Below are 21,700 nucleotides of genomic sequence, written 5' to 3' on the forward strand. Positions count from 1 at the left end.
TCTCTCTTTCTTTCTCTTTTCTACATAGGCTCTTTATTTTTTTTTAAAGAGAGTGAGAGAGGGGAGAGAGAGAGAGAATTTTTTTAATATTTATTTTTTAGTTCTCGGCGGACACAACATCTTTGTTGGTATGTGGTGCTGAGGATCGAACCCGGGCCGCACGCATGCCAGGCGTGCGTGCTACCACTTGAGCCACATCCCCAGCCCTTTTTTTTTTTTTTTTAAGAAATCAGAAAAAGAGAACTAGAAGTTCAGACTTTCAGTCCAGTTTTGGATAGGTCCTTCAACCACTCTGGACTTGTTTCCTTAATATGCTAATGATGCTAATCATGCCTATTTCGGAGCCAAGAATTTTTTTTTAATATTTGTTGTAGTTGGGCACAATACCTTTATTTTGCTTATTCATTTTTATGTGGTGCTGAGGATCGAACCCAGGGCCTCACACATGCTAGGTGAGTGCTCTACCGCTGAGCTACAACCCTAGCCCTCAGAGCCAAGAATATTAAGATTGAATCTCATATATATAATTCTAAGGCCTAAATGAAACAGCATAATATTCAGTCTTCATATACAAAAAATGTTAATGGAAAACATCATCAGAGTATGAGCTGATGGCATAGAGACTAAAAAGCCTGTACCATTGGGCCCTGAAATTATCTGCTATCTCTAAGGGAACCCTAGAAAACATGCTCTGTGGGAAAGTTGATCATCTAGATGAAATCATCACAAGTAAGAAAGCTTATTTCATTACTTTAGGCAAAAAATCATTTTAATATTTGTATCACTTAGGCCTACAGATTTGCCTCTTTACATTTCTACCAAATCAAGCCATTTTCATTTGAGGGCGTTCATGCGTTAATGATCTTTTCTTTGGTTAGTAAGGCTGTCATATCTTTATGATTTAATAGTCATACAGATTCACTTTTTTTCTTCTTTTTTTTTTGGTATGGGGATTGAACTCAGGGGCACTTAACCACTGAGCCACTTCCCTAGGCCTTTTTTATATTTTATTTAGAGACGGGGTCTTGCTGAGTTGCTTAGGGCTTCCCTAAGTTGCTGAGGCTAGCTTTGAATTCATCCTCCTGCCTTAGCCTTCTGAGTTGCTGGGATTACAGGAATGTGTCACCACGCCTGGCCAAATTCACTTTTAAGAATTATACTCAATGAAAGCTTATACTGATATTTTGTTTGTTTTACTAATAATTCTTTTAAGGCCAAATAAAAAATCAGGTCCATGTTTTCTTCTCCATTAAAAAAAAAAAAGAGTTAAAGACACAGGTTTAATAATTTTACCTACAAGTTAAGTGTTGAAGCTCAGGCATTTGTTCTTCTGTCTTTAGGTGTGGCCCACCAGTGTTACCACGGTTTCATGAAGGCTGTCCAGGAAGGAAACATTCAGTGGGAGAGCCGGACTTATCCTTATCCTGGAACGCCAATCACTCAGCGGTTTTCACACAGTAAGTATCTATGTGAAAACAAACCCCACCTGCCTCTGCTCATTTTCCAGAAACTATTTTGGTTGCATGTTTTTTATCTGACTTTAATGAAGAGAATGTAAAATGAGAGTATTAATTAAGTTCAACCAGAAATAGGAAAATTGTTAGCCTAAATATATTGTAAGGACTGGGTATACAGCTTACTTCCTTGCATAGGCAAGGCCCTGGTTTTGATCCCCAAGCACCACAAATTAACAGATAAATAAATTGGAGGTGCTTTATTAATTATTTTATATTCTGTTTTCTCCCTGGATTTTTCTATATTTCAAAGAGGTCAATGTATTATTTTGTATTTTATTTAAAGGCAGGATCTCACTGAGTTGCTTAGCACCTTGCTGTTGCTAAGGCTGGCTTTGAACTTGTGATCCTCCTGCCTCAGCCTCCTGATCCACTGGGATTGAGGCATGTGTCACTGTGCCTGGTGAGACCCTGTCTCACAAAAGGAGAAAAAGTAAATTACAGGAGGACCCATATCATTGAGGGAGTGTGACTTAATTTACAGATAACTGGAGTAAAAGGTAGGGACAAAATTTCTAAAGACCATTTTTTGAAACAAGTAGTTTTAGTACTCTGAGAAGTTGAGTGAACCTGGGTATATTAGCTTCATGTTACTGTAGTGAAATACTTGAGGCAATTAAATTTTGAAAAAATTTACTTTGGTTCTAGAGGTTCCAATCCAAGATCTGGAGGCCCAGTTGTTTAGGCCTCTGGTAAGACTGGCACACCATAACAGGAGTGCGGGGTGGAGAAGCTGCTTATGTCATGAGCCAGGAAACAGAGAAGGCAAGCTGGTGTCCCAGAGTCCTCTTCAAGGGCATACCCCCCTGTCACCTAAGGGCCTTCTACTTGTCCCCACCTTTTGAAGGTCCACACCACCTCCCAAGAGCTACTTTCTTTTAGCAAGATGGTCTAGTCTAACACATGACCTTTGGGGGACGCTCGATCCATATTCAGGTGGTTACACTGGGTAAAATAGAAACCAGATTCGGAAATATTCCATTGTGAATGATCAGTTCAGCAACAGTTCTGCTTTCTTATGAGAAAGGAAAAAGATATTTTTTGGTTAACTAGCTTTTGCAGATGGTATTGCCACAAAGTGGAGGCATTGTTTGAAGGGGCAATGGAAAGGAATAGCTCATTGAGTAAGCCCACAGAAGTTCGGAAGTTGGTGAATTTGAATACTTTAAAACATTTTTCAGTCTTCACTTGAAATCCAAGAAAAGGTACCGTAGGTAGATATTAAAAAAAAAACCATGGGGCTGGGGATGTGGCTCAAGCGGTAGCGCGCTCGCCTGGCATGCGTGCGGCCCGGGTTCGATCCTCAGCACCACATACCAACAAAGATGTTGTGTCCGCCGAAAACTAAAAAATAAATATTAAAATTCTCTCTCTCTCTCTCTCTCTCTCTCTCTCTCTCTCTCTCTCTCTCTCCCCCCCCTCACTCTCTTAAAAAAAAAATTCTCTCTCTCTCTCTCTCTCTCTCTCTCCCCCCCTCTCCCCCTCACTCTCTCTTAAAAAAAAATTTCTCTCTCTCTCTCTCTCTCTCTCTCTCTCTCCTCTCTCACTCTCTCTTTAAAAAAAAAAAAACATAAAACACTGTGTCTAATTATCTCTTTTGATCTGTTATTGTTTTCTTCCCTTTGTCTCTACATTCTGTCTTTGACTAGCTAACCAGCAAGCTGAAAGGGACCATTACAAGCAAAAGGGCAGGTTTTCTTTGTTAAGTTTTTGTCTTTTGGTGGTACTGGGGGTTGAACCCAGGGCTTCATACATGCTAGGCAAGTTCTCTACCACTGAGCCACTCCCCAGCCCTTCTGTGTTTTTGTTTTACTTTGAGACAGGGTCTCTTTAAGTTGCCCAGACTGGCCTTGAACCTAGGATCCTCCTGAGTAGCCAGGATTACAGGCGTGTGGCACTGTGCAGCAGAGGACAATTTTCAAAATAGGTTGAAAATAAAAAGACTTCCTTTGATTTCTTTCCTTAGCTCCTTCCTCTTTCTATTCTGTTTTCCCCTTGATCTAAGTTTCCTTTCCTATCTCTAATTCACATTGAGCTCGAGATCTGCATTTCTAATACTTGCCTATGTTGCCATAGAGATACTAGATGTTTCATATTCAGTTAGCTAAAAGTAGAACTCAGTAGTTCCCCCCAAATTTTCTCCTTTCCTAATTTAGTTCATGTCAATATCATTTTCTTAGTTACACAGACTTGAGATCTTGGCTTCTTCCTCAGTTTCTCTCCTTCCTTTTTCTTAACAACTCAAATTCTGTTAATTCTATCCTATCTCCCTCATACCTTTTCTTTTTTCCTATCATCCTAATTAACAAACTAATCATTTCATCTTCTCGTCACAGCACACGTTTTTTTAATTTTATTTTTTTGTGGTGCTCAAGGCTCTGCACATGCTAGGCAAGTGCCTTACCATTGAGTTACACGCTTAGTCCACAATACACTTTTTTTTAAACCCAACTCTACCATTGTGCTATATCCTCAGTCCCTTCTAAAATTTTTATTTTGAGACAGGGTCTTGGTTAGTTGCTGAGGCTGACCTTGAACTTGTAATCCCCCTGCCTCAACCTCCCCAGTCATTGGGATTATAGGCATGCACCATTGTGCACTGCTCACACACACACTCTTTTCCCCTACAGTACAATTTTTTTTGGAGGAGGGGGATACTGGGGATTGAACTCAGGAGCACTTGGCCACTGAGCCACACCCCCAGCCCTATTTTGTATTTTATTTAGAGATAGGGTTTCACTTTTGCTCGCTTTTGCTGAGGCTGATTTTGAACTTGCAATCCTCCTGCCTCAGCCTCCAGAGCCACTGGGATTAAAGGCATGAGCCACTGCACCCACCCCCAACCCTTTTTATTTTTATTTTGAAACAGGGTCTTACTAAGTTGCTGAGGCTAGCCTTGAACTTTTGAACCTCTTACAGCGGCCTCCTGAATATTTGGGATTTACAGGCTTGTACCACTGCACTTGGTTGGAACCTTTTCATATTGATATAAAGGTTTATTGAGTCCCCAATATCATCCTTTGGAAAAATGTGAGTATTTAGGCTTTCAGTAGGGTCAGGTAGTTCCACATACTGATGGTCCTGCTCTTGCAAGCCCAAGCTGGGTAACCCCCCTTGCCTATTCCAGAGTTATGTAATACAGACCTTATCAAATATGTTCTGGCTTGTTGATGTGAGATACAGAACAGCAGAGTCTCTGTAAGCATGGGATAAATGCCTGAGGGCCTTTCCCAGGAGACAGGTAGGGAAACAAAGGAGAATTTAACATCTGAAAGTGCAAAAGTTGGAATGTACAGTTCATTCATCAAGCATAGGGAATGCACCGGGCAGCATGGGAAATATGAAACTACAGGAAAATGTTGCACGTGAACGTTATAATACAGTACAAAAAATATTCAGAACTGTGACAAACTGTTTGCTTGCTGTGTTTAATTAAATTGTGAATATCTGACTTGTTTTTGAATAGGGACTATTCTTAGATAGTAACCTGATCATAAAACAGTCAGACCCATTTTAGAAAATTTGAAGAGATTTAACTTAGGTAAACAGTCTTAATATTTCCTGGCACAGTATTCATACTGCATTGTACAGCATATTCTAGTAGTCTAGATGTTTGGAAAGGAAAACCTTTTATTTGGGTGGAGAACCCGAGTAAAAGGGAAATGACTGCTTGAGCACTGGTAATTTGTTCAAATTCCTAGTTTTTCCTAAAAGGCCCATTTGAACCTGTTGGATGTTCCCACTAAAATCAACATATAGGCATCTTAAGTAAAAATAAGCACTAAGCAAAATTCAGCAAGATGCTTAAAATAGTGGAATGTATTATTGATTGTTATTTTCTCATTCCTTTATATATAAGTTCTAAACATAGCTGCCCAAATTGACTCCCTTTATTCCCCAGTTCCAGTGATAATTGACTGCTGATCATTGAAAATCCAGTTGTGGGCTGGGGGTGTGGCTCAAGCAATAGCGCGTTCGCCTGGCATGCGTGCGGCCCGGGGTCGATCCTCAGCACCACATACAAACAAAGATGTTGTCTGCCGAAAACTAAAAAATAAACATTAAAAAAAAAACTAAAAAAGAAAAGAAAATCCAGTTGTGTGTGAAACTTGCCGTTTCAGACCCATTGGCTTTGCATACTTTGGGCTGTGCTTTCCTCTTCCAGAAATCTTTGTTTGCTCAAAGAAAAGCAGGAAAATGCCTATTGCCATATTTTAGTATAGGACTAAAACACATGTACTAAGGACCGCAGGGGGCCCTGCTGTTGGCTGGGTTTTCAGTCCAGACAGAGAAGAAGAATGCTGTAGCCCCAGAACTCACACCATCTCTGAAAAATAAAGGCACTGTGCTTTTTTGCTACATGAAGGAAGCAGATGCTGAGAGTTTTATCTGTGAGGAACTAGGAAACATAAACTAGCCCTCGGCTCTTTGTGTGTGTATTTGTGGAGTTGTTGTTGTTGTTGTTTTGGTTTTTTTGGTACTAGAATTTGAACCCAGGGACATTCTACTACTGATTTTTATCTTATTTTTGAGACAGGGTCTCTCTGAGTTGTTCAGGTCGGCCTCAAACTTGTGATCCTCCTGTCTCAGCCTCCCACATAGTTGCATTTACAGTCGTGTGCCACCCTGCCCAGCACCCTTAGATCTTTTTTAACTATGAAATTATGAATTTGTCTTATTAGACATCATTATAAGTGAAACCAATTAAGGTTTTAGAACCATAGAACATAGCTAGTTTTTGTTCTGGATAATCAAAAGAAGAGGACTGTTTTACACCTAGCATCCGTTGGTTCAGTTCAAAAGTACCCATGTGTTGGGGTTGCTAGTTCAGGATAGGTCCAACAGGACCAAAATTTCTGGTGTTGAGCCCTTCAGTGGAGATCAAAATGTGGCTCTGGTAATTAGTCTTTTGTTTGTCTAAAGTCCTCTAACTTGATTTTTGTTTTAAATTGCAGTTCTAAGCCAATCTGAAATGGGAGCAATGGAATTTTATTATACTTAATAAATATTCTTGTTGGGATGTGGGTTTAAAAACTGATAAAACTATAGAAGTTCTTTTTAGAGGTAAGGTGTCAACAGGAGGTGTGAGGCCATTTACATCTTCATATGCCTTTCTGGTGTGAGTTCTGGGGCTGTAGTAAATCTGTGAAGGGTAAGCCTGTACTAGATGGCATCTTATATCTTCACATCTGTTTTCTCTGCTTTCTCCAATCTTTCAAAAGCCTGCAGCTCCATTGTTGCACATGCTGGCAGACAGATCATTTGAATTTATTCACTGTCTGAGATGACTGGGTGTAATGCCTAGACACACTGCTTTACTACCTCATGTAGTTTTCTGACTTGTCCTTCCTTGTGCCATCTTTAAAGAGCCTAACAGGTGGGCTGAGTAAAGGGAAAAAAGGGTTACTCTCAGCTAGTATATATATCACAAAGGTCATTATGGTAATGGCACTGGATGACCAATAGTGGTATTAGTTTTCCTTTCCTTCCCTCCCCTGGTGCTGGGGATTGAACCTAGGGCTTTCCATATGTTAGGTGTTAGAATACCCAGTACCCAAGAAATCAAACTTGCTTGTAAATAGATTGGCAAGGTAAAAAACAAAACAAAAAAATACTGTTCTTCTGCAGAAGGGTGTGACCCCAGAGGCCAACAAGCAAGCACACCTGGGCAGGCAGTCCACCAGGTTTTATCCCTAGTGAAGCACTGCCCCTTGCTCTGATAGGAAGAGTTCAGGGGTACAGTCTACACAATTAGCCGATTTAAAATTGGGGAGGGTACAGAAAAGGGCTGCAGTTGTGTTTGGATACCTGTTAAGAGAATTTTGTCTGTTTGTTTTTGGTACTAGGGATTGAACGCACAGGCCCTAAACCACTGAGCCACATCCCACCTCTTTTTAAAAAAAATTTTATTTATAGACAGGGTCACACTAGGTTGCTCACAGCCTCACTAAGTTGATGAAGCTGGCTTGGAACCTGCAATCCTCCTGCCTCAGCCTCCTGAGCTGCTGGGATTATAAGCATGAACCACCAAGCCTGGTCTTGTTTGGGAATTTTTAAATGGCACCATTATGACCTCATGGTTTCCTAACTTAAAATGGCTCTATCATACACATGAAATTTAGGTTACAATAAACATATTTGTATTTCATTACAGGTTTAGATTTGATAGAAAAGAAAACATAAATCTTACCTGGGCAAATGCTCTACCACTGAGCCCCAGCCTCAGTCCCTCTTTACAATTTTATTTTGAGATAGGATCTTGCTAAATTGCTCAGACTGGCCTCAAATTTGTGATCCACTGGCCTCAACCTCCTAAGTAGCGGGATTACAAATGTGTACCACCATGCCCAGCATGGGCTTTGCAGTTTTAGGGTAAGAGTCCTTCTTATAGTCTGCCTCTTAGAAATGGTGATATGTACATAATCATCTAATTTAAAGGGCTCTTCTCTGAGACCTTAGTCCTTTTTAAAGGTTTCTTAAGTATGCCAGTTTTCTATTTGGCACCAGCCAGCATGCCTTTTGTAGTTTTTGGGAGCCTGCCTTAGTAGCTTTTGAAATGCCTAGGAACTTAATAACTTGTGAGCTTTTGTTGTTGCTGCTTTGGAATCAGTTCAGGCTCACACTATTGAGCCCTGGCTGCATTTTGGAATTCATAAAATTGGTGTTGTGTTAGTTGCATTGATCTTTAGGCATGGTTACTTCATGTCATTGATAAAACTGTTTCACGGTTGTTGTCACTGCATTTCATAGGGAGATTTGTGTACAGTTTTACCCTTCAGGTTTCATTTGAAAGCAAAAACAATAGGAGGAGGGATTTGAGGAGAGGAGTAGGAGGGCAGAGGGCAGCTCAGAACCATCTTAGCCTTGCCCTAGAGGATATTGATACACATTTAAATTGTTTCCCTTGTGGAGCATCCTTAATTTGAATTCCCGTGTGTTCTTGCTGGAATTATTCTGTCTTACTTAATGACATCATTGTTACTTGCTTACTTGCTCAGAAATAAAATTTCATGGCTTTTCTCTGGGCCTTATTTTAAAGGATAATATGATTGATGAACCTAAAGACAAGAGGCTGGTTAAAAAAACTTGGTTCCTGGTAACAGACTTAGTTAACGTGTAGAATATTTGAATTTTAAAACATATGGACTATGGTTTCAGTGTCGAACAGGCCTCAATATTAAGCAGCAATAACATATTGTTGTTGTTTTCTTTCTAGGTGCATGCTATTATGATGCTAATCAGTCTATGTATGTGTTTGGAGGCTGTACCCAGAGCAGCTGCAATGCTGCCTTCAACGATCTCTGGAGACTTGACCTCAATAGCAAAGAATGGATCCGACCTCTGGCTTCAGGTAAGAGATGAATGCTGATCTTAGCCTCCTTACCAAGTAATTCCCTTGTCATGGAAATTCTACCTGATCTTTTTTGGTGTTGGTCTCAGGCATAGGTTACTGGGGTCCCAAATCTCTTGCCAAATCTGCTATATAAATGCTAAGATTAATATACTTGGGTAAGTCTCTGATTTTTAAAAAGTTATACTTCATCATTAGTTTTGGTTCCTTGCCAAAATCATTATGCTACTGTGTGAATTTATTCATGTGCTTTTCTCAAGTACTTGTACAGGTGTGATGTGCTATTTGGTATGAGGTTGAAGTTAGTGCAGAAACAGAGTCGTGAGAACTGTAGTTGACTGACAGAAGCTATTGTCCCAGGGCTAAGGTCTCTGAATATCTTTTGTTCTTGCCAGCTCAGATATTTGGGGAGTGTATGGGACATGCCTCTGCTAGTTCCTCTTAACAACTCAGGAGTGTGGGAAGATTCCATAGAGGTACATTCCTGCACAGCCCTGCTCTGCCAGAATTTTGGCAGAATGAAACTAGATTATTTTCTACATTCTTATTCAACCTTTCCTGGAAGAAAAAGGTAAAAACACAGCTGAGTTTGCACTGACAAGACAGGGCAATTTGAAGGGACACAGTTATGATTTGAGGGACTGGTACAAAATATAGTCCTCAATATAAGGTGTACTGCTAGATTTGTTGGCAAACTTTTCCAAAAACATTCTTCATTTAGCTTTTCAAGGTTAGAGCTCAGTGTTAGGACTAAGGAGATTGGGTTTTCCATGGCGGGTTCCGTATTCATTTAGGCTTTGCCTTTACTACTTGGATTGCTAGATTGTAGGCAACATGGTCGTTTATAAAAGGTAGGGTGCTAGAATAGATACAGACTTCATTTCCTGGCATAATCACCAATTCTCTATTTAACTATGAGCAGGTAGGTGTACCTGTGTGAGAAAAAAGGTGGAGTAGGACTAGGTGATTCTGTTTTCAAGTGGGCTGGGAAGGCCAGTTATGTTTTTGTGTTCACAGTGAATGTAGGATAAGTTTTAAAACTACTTAAAAGAAGCATTTTGCTGTCCTAAAGCTGAACTCTCCTGTTCCTTCTCTGTGTGGTAGACAAATAGAGGAGGAGGACAAGGACAGGATACTTACTGGGTGGAGCTGGGTTTTGTGCCGAAGATCTATATTATTGAAAATATGAGGAAATGGTAATCTTATAGAAACTTTGAAGGTTAGCACTGTTGTATTGGCCCTCAAAATTTCATACTTCAGAGGGTCTGCTTTTCTAGTCCTTTGTGCAGTATCAGTGTTTGGAGTCCTGATTCTGCAGTGTAGCTCTTGTTAGCTGAAGCCTCTTGTTGTCCCTGTACTTGGTGTTTTGTCCAGCCTGCACTTGAGAGCGGCTTTGATTGTTCCAGTCACAAAATAATAATACTGCCTTTCTCTGGTTTGAACCAAGCTTTGTGCCTTTGGTAATTGGGCATGGGTGTAACCCTCTCTTGTGGAAATGGAGTTCTAGAACCTTCATAGACTGATACTACTTGTTATTTTTCTCTGTAAGACGGACAGGGGGCTTTTTTGTGTGTTAGGGGGGTTGTTGTTGTTGTTTGTGTTTTTTTTTTGTTTGTTTGTTTGTTTGTTTGATTTTTCAGTACTGGGGTTAGAACCCAAAGCCCTTGTGTGTTCTAGGCAAGTGCTCTGCCCCTGAGGGACATCCTAGCCTAGGAGGTTTTTGTTTTGTTTTGGTTTTGGTTTTGGTTTTAAATCACTGTTTAAAGGCGACACTTTGAAATTCCCTTGGTAGAAAAGTGTTGGAGAAGTAACTGGTTTGGTAATTCAGTTTCTATATAGAACATTAAGAATGTCCTCTTTTTAAAATATGTAAGTTCTCAAATGTTTTACTTTCTTACAGTCTCTCAAAGAATCTAGCTGCTGCCTCACCCTAATCCACAATTAAAGCCTAGGTCCAGCAGTGGAGGAACTGAACTTTTTGAAATGTTTGCTTTACAGAAACAATGGTTTAATAAAGAGTCCTGTGAGATTCTCACTGAGACAGAAATCCCATGGGAAGATTGCCTGGAGGAATGTTTCTGTCCTGAGTTCCAACCAGAATCACTTCCTAACTGAGACCTCAGGGTGTCTGATTAAAACAGTTGTCCATGTGTCTGGTGCTCCTGACTTGCACAGAGCTCAGAAGCAGAGAGTTGCAGGTTGGCGAGGGGAGGGTGTTACTCTCTCCTTTTGGTCACAGTTGAAGGGCAGTCTCATAGTGTTCAGGTGTGTGCAAGCAGCGATAGTAGCTCTAACAGTACTCTGTCTTCAAAAATGTAGTTGTTGGAGAAGTAAGAGTGTCTGTCCTTCCATCAAGTAGGGCCCTTGTGGTTGACAGCAGAGTCTTGATACAGACTGCACCTGCATTTGATGCCTTCTCTTTCTCTCTCTCTCTCTCTCTCTCTCTCTCTTTCTCTCTCTCTCTCTCTTTCTTTCTCTCTCTCTCTCTCTCTCTCTCTCTCTTTCTTTCTTTCTTAACTTTATTTGAGACAAGGTCTGAGTTGCCTAGCCTAGCCTTGAACTTGGATCAGCTTCTGAGGGGCTGGGATTATAAGAATATACCACCATACCCAGCCATCAGATATCTTTTTTTGGGTGCCTTTGGATATATTGCAAAGGAGCCTGGAGCCTTTTCACCTTGATCATACCGGTATCTTAGTTCAGGCTGCCATTACAAAATATCACAGACTGGGGCCTTAAACAGGGAATCTATTTCTTGCAGTTTTGGATCTTGCCTTTTCAGTTGAAAGTCTGAGATCAGGGTGCCAGCCAGGTTAGGTTCTGATGAGGTGTCTCCTCCTGGCTTTCAGCTATGAAATGATAGCAGTACTCCATCTAGAGGTAGGGTGGTGATGACTTTGGGGATGACAGCTCTTCAAGCTGAAAGACCTTCAACTAATGCTTCTCAGTCAATTCCAGTGAGAAGTACTCCTCATGGAGCCATAATGTAACAGTAAAGAAACAAAAAGCAAGTAAGCAAATAATTAGAAATTACAAAGGAAAAAGGGAACGAAATACAGAATAAGAAGGGGAGAAGTACTTTAAACGGGAGATTTTTGGATTTGGTCGAGTGCTTGCATGCACAAAGCCCTGGGTTCAATCCCTAGCACCACAAACAAAACAAAACAAAACAAACAAACAAACAACAACAACAACAACAAAAAAAAAACCAGGATATTTTTTACTAAAACCTAATGGCCAATGAGTAGAGGTACGTGAGAATAGCACAAAGATCCAGGGCAGCAGAGAATAGGACATGTTAGAAGACCTGAAAGTGGATTTTTGTATATGTAGCATAATAAGTGATTTGCAGAGTGGTACAGATGGAGTTGGAATGTAGACAGGAGCTTTACAGAGCTTTGTAGTTACACATATTAGTTGGGTTCATCCTGACAATCTTTGAGATTCTAAAGAGAGGAGTACAGTGATTTAGTTTACACTTTTAAAAAAATACTTGTTGTTCTTTAGGAAATGAAGGGAGGCAAGAAAGTAAAGCAGAGAGAACAAATAGGAAGCTTTCAAAACAAGTACAGGTAAGCCTGTGGGTGCAGTGGAACATGCTTTAATCCCAGCTACTTGGGAGGCTGAGGATTAATTGCAAGTTTGAGGCCATCCTGGGCAACTTGTCAAGACCCTGTCTCAAAATCAAATCTTAAGTAAGGGCTGTGAATATGGCTCAGTGAGAGAGCACTCCGGGTTCAATCCCCAGTATCAAAAAAGTGCAGGTAAGAGAAATGATGGCTTCCACTAGCATAATGTTAAGAGATTAAAAGAGAAGTGGATGGATTTCAGTTGGATTTTTATATTAAAAGTGAATAAACCCTTATGTTTCTTTTTCCTTCTTTCCTATACTAGGGATTGAATGCAGGACTATGTGCTTGCTAGGCAAACACTACCACTGACCTCGCTCCCTCTCTAGGTCTTTGTAAATTTTATTTTGAGACAGGGTCTTCCTAAATTGCCTATGCTGGCCTTAAATTTGTGATCCTTCTTCCTCAGTCTTCTGAGTAGCTGTGATTACAGGCGTGTGCCACCATGCCCTGTAATAATTACGTAGATGGAGAAGTCTTAAGAAGTGGTAGCAATAATCTAGATGAGAAAGGGTAGCAACTTGGATGAGGTGTTGGCCGAAAGATTAGAGCTGAAGGGAACCAGGCATGGTGGCACACTCCAGTAATCCCAGCTACGTGGGAGGCTGAGGAAGAAGGATTGCAAATTTGAGGACAACCTGGGCAATTTAGTAGGATCCTGTCTCAAAATTTAAAAATAAAAAAGACTGGAGATGTAACTCAGTGGCAGAGCACCCTTGGGTTCAATCCCTAGAGCTGTTTGGGGGAGGGAGGATAAAAAGAATCGGATAAATACGATAGAGCCAAAGGAATTGGCATGGTTTGGATGTGCAGTGTGAAGGAGGCGAGTTGGAATAACTCTTTTAGTTTTGGGCCTGGGCATTTGAAAGGGTGTAGTTGCTGTCAGATAAGATGGGGAAGACTGAGTAGTCAGGGTTGGGAAGGGGCAGAAAAAAATGAGAAATTCTGTTTGAAATAGGTGAAGTTTGAGGTGCCTACTAGGACATCCAGGAGGTTGCCAGAAGGACTTGCGGCTATCTGGAGTCCAGGGGAGGTCCACTGGCTAGAGAGAGCCATAGAGCCATCACTGAGCAGAGGTGGAGTTAAAGCCGTGAGAGCAGGTGAGGTGAGATGAGCAAGGAGTGAGTGAAAGGGAAGAGGTCAGGAACCAAGTCCAGAGAGCTCCAGCACTTGCCGTGTGGGGGACTAGAAAAGTAGCACCTGCGCAGTAGAAGAACACAGGAGAAAGGCACCGGGAGAAAGGCACCGGGAGGTGCCGCACTTAGAAAGTGCTTCCAGGAGAGGAGAATAGGACCAACATGCCAGAGCAGTGTGAAGACAGAGAATTGGTCTTGAATTTGTGAATAGAATATTGTGACTGACAAGGATGAAAATCTGAGTCTTAAGAAAATGGGAAGAGAAGAATTGAGGAGAGCTTATGAAAAACACATTTGGGGCTGGGGGTGCAGCTCAGTGGTAGAGCACTTATCCAGCATGCACAGGGCCTGGGTTTATCCCTAGCACTGCAAAAGTAATCTGCAAAACCCAAAATCAGTTGATTGATCTATTTATTTATTTTTTGGAAAGTTTGGTGCTAAGTGAAAGAAGATATATATAGTTGAGAGGTTCATTTTTTAAAAAACAGCAAGTTTTATAGATGTTGATATGCTGATAAGAACAATTTAGAGAGAGGACTTGGTTTATATTGTTAGAACAATGTTTTTTTTTTTTTTTTTAATAGTTGTTACACGGACAGAATGCCTTTATATGTTTATTTTTATGTGGTGCTGAGGATCAAACCCAGTGCGTGCCTCACATATGTTAGGCAAGTGCTCTGCCACTGAGCCCCAGCCCAGCCCTAGAACGGTATTTTTGAGTGGTGAGAAAGGCAGAATGAAGTGGGAGGGGGGTTTCCTGGAGATGGGAAGGTTGACTGTCACTTATCTGCAGGAACAAGAGAAAAAGTGTGATTGCAGATGCTAGGGAGTGGGGCTGGTACAGGTTCTCCACTGATTGGAGCATCACTCAGGTGAACTAATTGAGGGTGGAGCAGAACAGAAGCCATTGGCAGTCCTGGCCAGTGATGGTAAATGTATAATTGTACACATAGTTCTGGTTTTTGCCAAATGGTTCCAGGAAGTTGAATGTTTCACCTTCTCGTATTTGTACAAAGGTAACGCTGATTCTTAATCAGATTTTTTTGGCTCAGTCTCTGTATTCAGTTCCCAAAGCAAATAAGCAGTTCTTTTAACAGGTACTTTGAAAGACTAATGTTTAACCCACTATTTCTCAAACGAATTACCCTTTATTCAAACCAAGGCTAATATACAATCATTGTAAGTCACCAGGTGTGGTGGCACAAGCCTGTAATCCTAGTGGCTTGGGAGGCTGAAGCAGGAGGATCATGAGTTCAAAGCCAGCCTCAGCAACTTAGCGAGGCCCTAAGCAACTCAGTGAGACCATTTCTCTACATAAAATATACAAAGGGGTGGGGTCATAGTAGCTAAGCATCCCTGGGTCCAATCCCCAGTACAAAAAAAAAAAAAAAATCTTAAGGATAATCTTATAACCATTTACAGAAGAGGAACAAACTTTCCACAGTTAAAGAGTCTAAATATTTGTGGAGTCTATAAATGTTAGGTAAAGATTTAGAGCTCGATCACCTATTTTAACTAGTCCTGGGTCACAATTGATTTTCCCACCACATTTTCCCTATCTAACCTTATTTCTTAAGATTTTTTTTCCCCTTTCTATTGCACATGCAATTCCAAGTGTTAGGTTATGGGTTCAGGCCCTTTGTTTTAGAAAAATGTGCTTAAGGACAAAGGTACACAACCTAGATACATGTTTTCCTCCTGGCTTAGCCATTCCTCAGTTGCGTGCCTTTGAACTTCATCACTTCTGCATTCTCTGGGCCTTGATTCCCTTCTCTAAAAAGAGGAAGAGATAAGCTCACTGTTCCTGGAATACAGAAATAACAGTCATCCGAATTATCTGGAAACGTGCTTAACCAATGGACACCATAGCCCTGTAACAGACTCACTCAGTAATCTCAGGGGTTGAGGATAAGTTGGTGAATCTGCATTAAAAAAAAAAAAAAATCCCTGTTGACTCTACATTTAGCTAAATGTAGAAATCCTGGAGCCTGTGCTCACTCCGGCAGCACATATACTAAAATTGGAACGATACAGAGAAGATTAGCATGGCACCTATGCAAGGATGACACGCAAATTCATGAAGCGTTCTATTAAAAAAAGAAGAAGAAATCCTGGAATCTTATGATGTCTTTTTTGCCTTCTTGTGCAGTCTGTGATCTCACTCAGCATTGTTGCTGTATAGGAAGTGGGTATATAAAGTGCCAAACCGGGCTCCTCGACTACGGTTAAGGAAGGAACATGCTACCTCCCTGCTCTTGTGGTTGCTACCTTTTGCCCCTGAATTAGTGAGAATCGGCTTACTGCCCAAGGAAATGTGTCTGGTCCTTGAGAAGGTTTTAGAGGTGGGCGTTGGTTGTCCTAGATTCTTAATACATTCTGTCTAGCCTTCATGCCAGCCTGATTAGGATGGCACTACATTTATCCTCACATTGGCAGAAGAGGAAGCTGAATCACAGAAGTACCTAATGATTTACCTACTGGACCATACAACCAATAAGTGAAGCAGCAGAGATTGGAACTCGGGTTTTGTCTCTGAAATTCATGCTTTTTCCACTACACCACACAGTGAGCAGTTTCATTTTTTTTTTATTTATTTCATATTACCAATTTTTAAAACTCATATTTTTATAATAGAACAGAGTTCCCCAGTTTTTTCTATCGTTAACATCTTACATTAATATAGTAGACTAACAATAATCCAATGTTCAGTCCATAACTCTATTCAGATATCCTGATTTATTTTTACCTAACGTTCATTTTCTGTTCTAAGATCCCTCCTTGATATATCACATTTAGGTTTTTTGGTTGTTTTTTTTTTTTTTAAGAATTTATTAGCCTTTCTTTTTCTTTTTTCTTTTATAACTTTATTTTATTTATTTATATGTGGTGCTGAGGATTGAACCCAGGGCCTTGCACGTGCGAGGCAAGCGCTCTACTGCTGAGCCATAACCCCAGACCCTAGGTTTCGCTCTCTTTTTTTTTTAAAGTTGTAGGTTGATACAATACCTTTATTTTATTTTTATATGGTGCTAAGGATCAAACCCAGTGCCTCACAAGTGTCAGGCGTGTGGTCTACCTCTGAGCCCCAGCCCCACATTTAGGTTTGTTTGTTTATTTTTGGTTTTTGGTGTTTTGTTTTGTTTTGTTTTTCTTCCTCCTCTTTCAACTGCTTTTGGCTTGACATTTTATAACTCTTATTTTGCTTTTGATGATCTTGACAGTTTTGAAGACTACTAGTCAGGTGTTCTGTGGACTGAACTGCAGTTTGATTTTGTCTGTTTTTCTTATGGTCAGTCTGGAGTTATAGAATTTTCGGGGAGAAAGACCACAGATTTAACAGAGTACATATTGTTGCCAGGCATAGTGGCATGTCCTGTAACCTAGGGACTCAGAAGGCCGAGGCAGGAGGATCACAAGTTTAAGGCCAGCCTTAGTGAAACTGTGTCTCAAAATAAAAAAATAAAAAGGGCTGGAGATTTAGCTCAGTGGTAAAGTGACCCTCTGTTCAATCCCCAGTCCCCTAAAATAAATAGAGGGGTGGGGCTCAGTGGTAAAGCACACTTTGGTTCAATCCCTAGTACAAAAAAAAAAAGGTACATATTGTCAGCATGATTAATCACTTTTTTGTGTGTGGTGGTGGGGGCACTGGGGATTGAACCCAGGGCACTTAACCACTAAGCCACATCCCCAGCCCTTTTTTATATTTTATTTAGAGACAGGGTCTCACTGAGGTGCTTAGGGCCTCACTAAGTTACTGAGGTTGGCTTTGAACTCAAGATCATCCTGCCTCAGCCTCCCAGGCCACGAGTATTACAGGCATTCACCACCGCACCCAACAATTAATCACTATTGATGTTAACCTTGACTGCCTGGTTGAGGTAGTATTTATTAGAGTTCTCCACAGTTACACTTTTTTCTCTCCCTTTTAATTCTTTTTTTTTTTTTTTTTTTAAAGAGAGAGAGAGAGAATTTTAATATTTATTTTTTTTAGTTATCGGCGGACACAACATCTTTGTTGGTATGTGGTGCTGAGGATCGAACCCGGGCCACACGCATGCCAGGTGAGCGTGCTACCGCTTGAGCCACATCCCCAGCCCTTAATTCTTATTTATAATTTTTTTCTTTTCATTCCTGTTCCTTTAAAAAAAAAAAAACTTTGGTTCTTGACTTTCTATTGAATTTTAGGTGCATAACTAAACTATTTTATTAGTATGTTTATCATCAGTCAAGAAATGATAAGGAGCAGAGAGAGATATGTTATTTGAAGAATCTTTTGCAGCTTAGAGAATTTTAAAATATCAACATGATTTGCCTTTTTAAATTTTTGGTAGGGAAAGAGATTCTGAAGACAAAGTACTTTTTATTATGACTTAATGCAATCAACCACTTTCTAGCTATCCAGAGTCAGAGAAGCACCATTGGAAATAATTTTGTTCCTTAAGGACTTTTCTCTAAAAGGATGATCCTGTGCCGGGGGTAATGGCCCACAACTGTGAGTCAGGAGGACGAAGAGAATTCATAGCCAGCCTCAGCAGTTTAGTGAGGTCTTAGCGAGACCTTATCTCAAAATAAAAAATTTTAAAAAGGGCTGGGATGTGGCTCAGTAGTTAAGCACCTCTGGGTTCAATCCTTGGTACCGAAAAATAAATGAATAAATAAAAGGATAATCCTGTCTTCCAAATCAAGAGTACCCCTACATAAAGCTAGTTTACTTTGGAGCTGGGGGCAGGAAGAAAAGAGGATTATTCATATCAGTTATCTATAGGAAAGCTAAAATACCTTAAAAGCTGAGTGGTACTTGAACTGTCAAAAAATATATATCTAGAATGCCATCGATTTTCTTGCAATGTAAATGATACCTTAAAAAGGATACACATGAGTTTCTGTGTCCATTGATGAAGGCTTTTACCTTAAATCTAGTGGAGAATTGTCGTGAACATACTTTTATATACAAAGATATAAAAAAATGTGCTCTATATGTGTAATAAGAATTGTAATGCATTTCACTGTCATTTTAAAAATAAAATCAATTAAATAAAAAAATAAAGAAAAATTGTACATTTAAAAAACATCTAGTGGAAAAGTTTAGTTCTAGTCCTGGGTTCCCTACTACTGCCTTTTCCTGAGCAGTAATGTCACCCGGAAATTACAAAAATCAGGGAGTCTGGATTGATAATTGGACCGGGTATAACCAAAACAGCTGACAGGAGAGAGTGTTCTGGGAAGAGATTAGGTCCTGGTGTCAGTGACATTGAATTAGCTGGATGTGGACTATTTTTTGGATAATATATAATTGTACTCAGGGACTACTGCTTTTCAGTATTGTTTTACATCTAAACACTTAAATTTTAAAAAACTCATGATGTGCTATTATGTTCTGAAAATGCAAATTTGTGATGAGGAAGAAGCAGATACTTATTATCTGGTAAATATTAGCACACATAACAAGAGGACATGTGCATGCCTTCCAAATGCACTTCAAGCTTCTGTTCTGTCTTAAAAACAGGGAGTGAATTTCACTGTTTTAATATTTTCTTTGTGGGGGCTGAGGCTCTAGCTCAGTGGTAAAGTGCTTGCCTAGCATGTGTGAGGCACTGGGTTCAATTCTTAGCACCACATAAAAATAAAGATACTGTGTTTTCATCTACAACTAAATAAACATTTAAAAAATATATATTTTGGGGGGGGGGATGAGAAGACCCAGTTGATTCTACCTGTGGAACTTTTTTTTTTGGCTTTTATTTAGTTTTGTGCTGGCAGCTGATCCCAGGTCCTCATGTATGCTAAGCAACCTAAATCTCCAGTGCTGGATTTTTCTTTTTAAAGTTGGAAACAAATTTATTTATTTTTATGTGGTGCTGAGAACACATAAAAATAAATGAATTTGTCGTGCTAGAACCCAGGGCCTTGCACATGCTAGGCGAGCACTCTACCACTGAGCCACAACCCCAGCCCCTGGATCTTTCTTGATTACCAAATGTCATATCCTTAGCTTTTTCTCATTCTGGTTAAAATCCTGAATCCTTTTATTTTTCATCATTTGGTCAAACTCATGAGCCTTTTGTATTCTTTCTTAAAACCCTCTAAACCATTCCTTTTTTTTAAATCTTTTTTTTTTTTTTTTTTTTTGGTGGACACAATATCTTTATTTTACTTTTATGTGGTGCTGAGAATCGAACCCAGTGCCTCATGCATGCAAGGTGAGCGCCCTACCACTTGAGCCACATCCCCAGCCCCTAAACCATTCCTTACTAGAAATAGAAGTCCATAGTGTCACTGAGAATAAGCATTTACTCTCCATAGAATCCTCAGCTTTCAAGTCTACACTGTGATCCTGTCTGCCTACCATTGTGACAAGCAGTTTTGGCTGCCCTTGGGTTTCCTGTGCAATAATATTCTCAAATCATCTACAGTTTCTGTTTATTCTCAGGTATCCACGTAATCTCCTCATAATAGCATGTCATGTTTTATGACAACAAGAAGCTTCATTTTGTATCTCTGTGAACCTCTACTGCTATCTAAATTGTTAACTTAATGTTCTGAGGGAAATTCTTGGCTAATGCTAAATGAGGGAACACAGAAAAATTTGTATCCCTGAGACATTACTAACTTCTGCTTTCTTAAGAATGACCCTCTTAGGCTGGGGTTGTGGCTCAGCAGTGGAGCACTCGCCTCACACATGCGAGACCCTGGGTTCGATCCTCAGCACCACATAAAAAAAATAAATGAATAAAATAAAGGTATTGTGTCCAACTACAACTAAAAAATTAAATTAAAAAAAGAATGACCCTCTTGTTACTTAAGACAGTCTTAATAAGACAGTCAATTGTGCCATGGATCAACTCCGCCTGGTACTCTGTTTGCTGTTCATTCTCTTTATATTCAGGATCAGACTAGTTACTCAAGTTTTCCAGTTTTGTGATTTTTTAAAAATATTTTTTAATTGCTGTCAATGGACATTTATTTTATTTGTTTATTTATATGTGGTGCTGAGAATCGAACCCAGTGCCTCCAACATGCTAGGCAAGCGCTCTACCACTAAGCTACAACCCCAGTCACCAGTTTTGTGACTTTTGAAGAGATTTGTAAAGAGTCTACAGGGTGCTCCTTCTTAGGTGAGTGAGGGTTATGATGGATCATTTATTGACTTCTGTGGGAAGCCACCCAAGAATTTCATGAGGATCTTCTCTTGGTATGGTAGCCAGGGAGATTTAGGTTTGGCATTGAAAACTATCCGTGGCTCTCCCCAGGAAATAGATTGCCCAGTGCTCATGACTGTTATCACACATGACCTTTATCACTGTTCTACTAGGAAGATACCTCATGGTAGCTGCAGAGATGGGCGAAACCCGCTTAAAACTGAACAACCCACCTTTAACCTTTTTTGGTGAAGAACATTCTGTGGAAGGCCTATGATGTTTCCTAACATAAATAAAGCAGGTGAAGGCTCTACTTAGAGTATAGAAGCTCGACCGACTTGCCTGTCCTGCTCTGCTTTTGAAACTACTTTCTGTGTCCTGTGGGGTTTTTTCATAGTTCTATTTTTCCTAGCTTTTATTTCTCAGCCAGCCCATTCCACTAAGGGAAACCCCATTTCTACCGCAAGTGGGGGCACAGGCAAGAGACTTCCAGATATCAATTGAATTCTGGGAGGTCGTCCTTTCGAAGCTCAGAAGCTAGCTACTTCTCATACCGTTTATATTATTATTATCATTATTATTATTATTATTATTTTCAGTACCAGGATTGAACCCAGGGGTGCCTAACCACTGAGCAACACTCCCAACCCTTTTAAAATTTTTATTTATTTTTTATTTATTTATTTTTTGGTACTGGGGATTGAACTCGGGGGCACTCAACCACTGAGCCATATTCCCAGCCCTTTTTTGTGTTTATTTAGAGACAGGGTCTCGCTGAGTTGCTTAGCACCTCGCTAAATTGCTGAGGCTGGCTTTAAACTCAAGATCCTCCTGCCTTAGCCTCCCAAACCACTGAGATTATAAGCATATACCACCATGCCCTGTTCTCATCTCTTCTTTGTGAGATAAATTCTTAAACTATGCTTTACTT

The 21,700-nt window shown here is 40.1% G+C and overlaps 1 protein-coding gene across 5 annotated transcripts in view; it reads left to right on the plus strand.

Moving 5' to 3' along the window:
- Positions 1 to 21,700, plus strand: part of FBXO42 (F-box protein 42) — a 91,392-nt gene that overhangs the window by 42,113 nt on the left and 27,579 nt on the right. For all 5 annotated transcript variants that reach the window (XM_081308454.1, XM_081308450.1, XM_081308453.1 and 2 more), the window contains exons 3-4: positions 1,341 to 1,457; positions 8,731 to 8,865. In XM_081308454.1, coding sequence (XP_081164580.1) covers positions 1,341 to 1,457; positions 8,731 to 8,865 — 252 coding nt within the window. The remainder of the gene's footprint in view (positions 1 to 1,340; positions 1,458 to 8,730; positions 8,866 to 21,700) is intronic.

The sequence above is a fragment of the Spermophilus citellus genome (assembly GCF_964194105.1).
Source record: "Spermophilus citellus genome assembly, chromosome: 9".
NCBI lineage: Eukaryota > Metazoa > Chordata > Mammalia > Rodentia > Sciuridae > Spermophilus > Spermophilus citellus.